The following is a 6,707-nucleotide window of genomic DNA, read 5'->3' on the forward strand; positions in this document are numbered from 1 at the left end:
ACAGAAAGGAAGTATGCAACAGTAGATGCTAAATAATGAATAGAAAGTACCTGCCTTTGTCTAGTTAGATCATCCATTTTATGCAGAAAACATTTCACATATCAATCACTTGTGTGTAAACAAAGCTGACAAGAATATAAGTTTGCTATGACTTAGTCTTCAATCAATTTTAATGATACACACAACTAGTAACAGTGGTTCAGGCTTGTGACACTTGACCTGAGAGAATTAGACAAATTTACCTTTACAACATTCTTGAAGGTGATATACTGAGATAATTGTATTATTGACAACTTTCTTCATTTGTTGCTCTGTGTAGATGTACAGAACCCAAAGACTTGTTAAATCATATTTATGCATATTCAATATCAAAGGTATAATCTGTATCATTCACGGTTTATGCAACCCCTTTCAAAAAGTAAAAGTGACAAAAACCACACAGTAATGCAAAAATGTATTCTACTAAGTCTAATTGAAATTAACTTTTTTTTTTTCCCTCATCTGGCTCAATCAGAAGCTGTTTTGCTCAGGAAGCTCAGCAAGTTAAAACGAAAGCCTTGTATAAACTATGCTGGCCTTTTTCACAGTGCCGGAGTACAGCTGTACAGTTGTAGGTGGTGTGATACTGTCACACTATTATCTAGCAGTTTAACATACAATATCTGTATATAAAAAAAATTAAATACTGAGTATCACTATGTACAACTGAGGCTTGAAGCACCATCTAGCTGGAGATGGACAGAACTAAAAGATCATGAAATAGCTAAATAAAACTAGTTAATTAAACTTTATGACACAGAGTATTGAGTCATTTCCATGCTGCAGTGTGGATGCAATATTTCTAGGAATAAAATCAGCAACTAACATTTCTGAGCTGCTCAAGTCATTCTTGAATTTTGGATGTACTAGTTACTTACCAGGAGCACATCAAAGATGCAGCTGCATCCCCCTTGGTTAAAATGAGTGAGCAAAACTGCCTTTGTGGAGGGTTCTTGAACAGTTCACATCCCTTCCCACATCGCTAGCCATTTAGCAACTTTATCTAATTACGTTTCTTTTCAGTTGTCCTCATTAAGGAATGGACACAGTATGGAACCAAGGCAACTACAGTCAGAGGCATAGCTGCATTCTTACAAAAAGAGAGAATGTAGAACAAATACTCAGTATGAGTAGGTATCTTAACAAAATTATACAGCTGCAGCGTAGCTAAAGAACCAGCTACACACAATATGCGGAAACTGATCTTACTGCTGTTTTTACCTTTGCAGCTCATGATGAACATTTTGGAATTAATTCCGAGACCTAAGCCAAAAAGTGCACCTAAATTCCTCACCAGTCCAGCAAAAGGAGTTGTGTCAATGTTTATCCAGTCTGGGTTGGCACACCACTTCTTGGCCTTTGGAACAGACCATAGCAAGTCAATATCAAGAAGCTTGAGGACTAGATAAAAGCCAAGGGCAAAGATGAAAAGAAACAAGTTTGTCTTCACGTACATCCTCAAGCTTGCTGTCTGAATGGCAGGGGTATGCTCAAACACTTCTGCCACAAGAATGCCTGCGGATTATAAACTCAATGTTACACAGAACAACATACTCATAACTCCAAAGAATCACTTTTTACATTGCCCTTGTAAAGCCTGACTTTTAAAGACTGAAGAATACATCTACTTTATAAATACACACATATACATGTATTTCACATATATACACATGTATACACAGTTTACCGCCTCTGTAGTACATTACAAAACTATACTTGAACAAGTTTAAGCGGCTCTGAAAAAGGTACTTTAGCTTTTTAAATCACCCTGTTGAGTTTGCACAGCTAATTCGCCTTTTCCTCTGTTTTGCCCCAGGTCTCTGGCCTTGTGCTTGTCCACACTGCACACATGCTAGTTTGCACCTGGACACCATCTGAAGTGAACCAAACAACTTCCTTTTGAAAGAAAAAGTTAGGGTCATATGGGAGCAACTTCCTCTCTGATCCCTCCTGCACAGACAGCACAGAAAAAGACCAGATGCAGGCAGCACAAACAAGATAGCACGAGCCTGTGGCAGTGTGGACGTAGTGCAATCAGCACCAACCGGCACATGGATAAGGGCTTGAGGGCTCACTCCTTGTGTGAATTACAAAGACAGCAGACATGTACTACCTCACACATTTTACCTTTAGACTATCAAATCCTTGATCTTCCAGAGTGGAGAGCACCACTAGAGCTGCAAGCTGAGTAGCACTACTAAAACTCTCTTGCCTTTCCTCATACTTCATTTTTTTTCAGATTTTGCATATATGTGGAAAAGAAAAGAAGAATAGCAGCATTACCAGCAAATACTCCAAGAATAACTTGATGAGGGAAATGTGTTGCTATGAATACTCTCGAGATGCACACACTGATCTGGATAATCCAAAAAATACTCCAGAGGAATGACCATGTCAGTCTAAGAGGGAAAAGGAAGATACTTAAAAATTAAGGCAATATATTTCACCTAGTAATTTACACCAGGCCTCTGTGTCAGGTTCATATTTTTACCAAGCATAGAAGTTTTCAACTGGATGATAAAACCAATGTAAAGTCAGTAGTAAAATACCAGCAAGAGTGATTGCTCTTGCAGCCACATCTAGGGCTGCAGGAACAGACCCCAGTAGTTTCAGGTCCTAGACACTTGATACATATTATGGGAACAACCCTGTCAGGCTTGGAAAGAACAGCCATCAAAGCAATTATAGGACTTCCCCACAGAGCTAAGTAATATGTTACACTGAACTTTTCAACATTATGCATATTTGCTTTAACATGGGTTAAGAAGGATTACCATCAAAGCAGTAAATTTATGTACTAACCATAAGATCCAGAATAGAATTCCAAATGTCCAATACTGAAGACATGACATGGCCTTTATTAGGAGTGGATTCAGAGATACTGTATGCAATGACTGTAAATTAATAAATATCAACCCACAGAAATTAATAAATCCTCTTAATATTCATTTTCTTCAGGTGAAGTAGATCATAATAAAGGGTTGGGCTTTTTTTTTTTTTTTTTTTTTACACACTAGACAGAACACACTATGAATACTTGGTTAAAATAAATCCATTACAAACTTAGCATGTCTATAAAGAAATATCTGTACGAGTTCAAATAATGGAAAGACACTGACCTGTGAAGGGTAACTGCTGATTTATCTTTCCATCTAACTGTGTAGCTAAGTGCTGCTGTGACCATCACGTACCAGACACAGGAAGATCCCATGGCATGTCCAGATGGGCTTCCTAGTAAAAATAAAAAGGAAATATTCACATTTAAACATGACTGTAATATTTGTCATTTTGAAAAGGTCTACTGGCTGTTAGTCAGGCACCTCATCATTTAGAAAGAAAACAGTTAAAGGCTAAAAGAATGTCAACTGCTTCTCAAAAGTTAATTTTATCAATATGTATTTTTCAAGACTTATTACATGGAATCCAGAATATTTTTCTGAAATCAACTGAGTAACAACCTAACCATCTTATATTGGTGTGATCTGGTATCTTGATTGGAAAGAACACTATTTTGCAATTACTTAGATTTGGACTGTGATTTAGAAAATAGAGCATTTAGGGCTCTCTTAGGGCTGTTGCATCGAGTGTAGAAGTTAGAGATGAGGATCAGATGAGATTGGTTTTGAGTGGGCTACATCATAACTAAGGGGAGCAATGGAGAAGCTCTTTGTAACATTCAAACAAAGTGCCAGTATAATTTTAGATGATGTATTTAAAACGTGTTTGAGGTATCATGTAACCTCACACAATGACTGTGCACAGCTAAAATCTGTGCTGACTGCACCTCCTCTTGTCAACGAGGAACAGGGAAGTGACAGATATTGTCAATGGTCAAAGGCAAATCTGTAGGTGGGAGAAAACGTGGTCATTGTAAGTGCAAATAAGGAATCGCTATGACAGTGGTGCTCACTGGACAGAAATAGGAATGAGTTGTTAATTCAGGAAGAGAGTACCAGGAGGAAAGGCCTTCTGGTTCATTGAATCAAAATGAAACACACTCACTGGTTCCTTCGGTAGGGCTTGGAATTACATGGTGCTGAATAGGCTCAGTTCTGAAGGTTTTTGAAACAATCTGAGGGACTTTTACACTTTGGGTTAGATGCCAAATTAATTCACTTGGAATAAACTGCAGATGACATACAGACCAGGCATTGTTAAACTCTGCCTGATACAAGGGCTTAAGCTTCTTGTTCAAAATTTCTGTGGGATATAACAAAGGATATTGTTCACAAAATACAGCTCTGCAAGCCACTTAAAAGTTTGCAGTGGCATTGATGAGGCACAAAGAACATTCATTTCCACAGTCAATATTTTCCTGTACAATGAATTAAACTAAATTCAGTCAGTTCCGAGCAAGTTTACCTTATTTCACATATTAGGGTTGCACAAGCTCATTTAACTTCAACAGTATTGCATTTGAGTTCCACAGAGAAGATGAGATATAAAAAAAGTGAAAATACACTGAAAAGGTGCATTTTTTCAAATACATTTCGCCCCTAAGTAGTCTCTAACCACCCCATCCCCCCCTCCCCCCCCTTCAGAGCTTCCATTTTCCACCTGTGATACATCACATGATCGATATTTACACTGAATCACCTACTGGTTTTTGTGGTTTTCAGGAATTCTTGCAATAGTGCACAAGCCCTCAAACTAATAGCTCTGCTCTATTTTGGAACACTCTTGGACAATGTGGAATTTCTTTCCCCAGGGTGATATCATCATCATTGCAACTGTTCTTAAAAGTGACCTCACAAAGCAGGTGAATGACTTGCTGCGCCTATGATACAAATTTTGTGAAAATTTCTTTCCAATATGCTGGCTTGTTCTAATAGGAGTTATTTCCAAAGCAAATCCCTCTCCTTTGCACTGTTTAAGGGCAATGAAGAAAACATTCTTGTCATACAGCAACCAAATACCTGTCACATTTTATTTCTTCCTTTTTCTCTTCCTGTGCTTTGGTGCTATTTGAAACATGAGCTCTGAGATCTGTGTATCATAAGATTTTCTTATGTTACACCCTCTCCCTCAAAAGCCACCATCTCTATTAAAGGAATCAATATAATCTCCACCATTTCTTACCTGGTCCAGTTTCACATGTTATAGGAAACTGTTCGAGGCATGGGCTTGACTGATTGGGATAAATCATTGTTTCCTGCACCCACCAGTATGGGCGATGGCCAAATAAAATCCTGACAAAAAAAAAGAAGCAGAAACACAAAAAAGATTTTTATGTGAGAAGGCCTTAGCAAAGCATGATAAATAATCTTAAAACAATATAAAGAGTTATATTGCCAAAACTGTTCTATAATAGTTCTATAGGCTCTTGTCATATCAAAACATAATTTCAAACATCTTGAACATTTTCATTGTGAATTCCTGTTTTATAATTATGGGGAAAGTCTACTAGTACATTATTCACAGAAAGTTTTCTAAACTTGAGGCACATATAGTAAACATTATTAAAATACCGAATTTTAAAATAAATCAAATTTCTTACCATTTAAATATGAGGTTGAACCAATCACCAATGACTGCCACCCATATCATTTTAGTACCAACCACTTGGCTGAGCTGAAACCAAAGAGGAAAATAAATTGAAAATATATTCCGGGGATCACCAACATGTGACATAAAATTAAGGAAATCCTGGTAGGCCCTGTAGTCCCTCTGTAAATGCTGAATGATAAGCACGCCATTGCTATGAAGGAGATCCATCTTAATGGATTAAACTATACTTAAAATAAAGTTCCTTTAATCTTAAGTTTCTAGTGATGGCAAAAGAGACCCATGGAGGGGAACCATTAAAAAGTGAGAGAAGGTGATTGACGTTGCCTTTATATTGTATCGGAGTGGCGCGCTCAGCCACTTCCCAGAACACGTGGTTCAGAATCTCTGGGAAAGCACACGAGTCCGTTAGCTCTAGAAAGCTTTTCTATTTGCAAATTTTAATTGGAGGAAACTAAGTGAGGTACATGCTGAGCAGCAGCAAATTGTGGGGAAAGTTTTGTGGAAACATAATGTGTGACTTACGCAGTCCTTTGTATGAACAGTTGGAACATGTTTGCTTGAATTTTTTTCACAGTTCATTTCTCTGCAGGATGGACATTAGTAATGTGCCTACATCAGTAAGTGTTGCCTCTATAAATGATAGAAAGAATACACAAATGATCGGCCTTTGCAGAACTGCCATTAAAGCTGTGCATTTCACTTTGAAATATATTGGACCATGCTGCATCTACTACCTTGCACAACGCATTTTCAGTTACAGAAAATACAACCAGCATCCATACATCAACAGTGCTGTTGAGCTCTAGATTAACTTTTAAAGCAGCAATATTTTCAAAGCACTTGAAAAACAACTGTTACCTTTATACAGGAGAACATGCTACTCCAGGGCACAAAGCAGATGAGGCTCAGTCTCTAAGTCACCTCATTGAACATCACCATTCTCGCGTATTGCTTACAGGATGCGGGTCCTCCACACGTCTGCCAGAAGGAGCTAAAGCCTGAGCTGCTGCAGCCCCCTTCTTGCTGCCCAGCCTAGCAGAAACGAGACCTGCTTGCAAACGACAGCAAGCTTGGCAACAGATGACTGTGTTTCCCTGAAGTATTCCCAAGTGCTTCACTTGGGTTCTCCAGGGCCAACGGCCACTAGGAAACTGAGATTC

General features: G+C 38.2%; 1 protein-coding gene across 1 annotated transcript; it reads right to left on the minus strand.

Moving 5' to 3' along the window:
- Positions 1-483: 483 nt before the first annotated feature.
- On the minus strand, positions 484-6,175 carry G6PC2 (glucose-6-phosphatase, catalytic, 2). The gene is made up of 6 exons (XM_008935990.1): positions 5,872-6,175; positions 5,537-5,610; positions 5,119-5,228; positions 3,159-3,270; positions 2,323-2,438; positions 484-1,554 (listed from the first exon to the last, which is right to left on the minus strand). Exons 2-6 carry the CDS (start codon positions 5,584-5,586, stop codon positions 1,043-1,045), a joined length of 900 nt encoding a protein of 299 aa, XP_008934238.1. The 5' UTR covers positions 5,587-5,610; positions 5,872-6,175; the 3' UTR covers positions 484-1,042.
- Between the last annotated feature and the right edge of the window lie 532 nt (positions 6,176-6,707).

The sequence above is a fragment of the Merops nubicus genome, unplaced genomic scaffold, assembly GCF_000691845.1.
Source record: "Merops nubicus isolate BGI_N331 unplaced genomic scaffold, ASM69184v1 scaffold53222, whole genome shotgun sequence".
Lineage (NCBI taxonomy): Eukaryota > Metazoa > Chordata > Aves > Coraciiformes > Meropidae > Merops > Merops nubicus.

Coding starts and splice junctions, on each gene's coding strand:
- G6PC2 (XM_008935990.1), bottom strand. CDS start 5,586: ATGATATGGGTGGCAGTCATTGGTGATTGGTTCAACCTCATATTTAAA. Junction 5,229..5,536: donor TTCAACCTCATATTTAAATG/GTAAGAAATTTG, acceptor TTTTTTTGTCAG/GATTTTATTTGGCCATCGCC. Junction 1,555..2,322: donor TATTCTTGGAGTATTTGCTG/GTAATGCTGCTA, acceptor TATAATCCGCAG/GCATTCTTGTGGCAGAAGTG.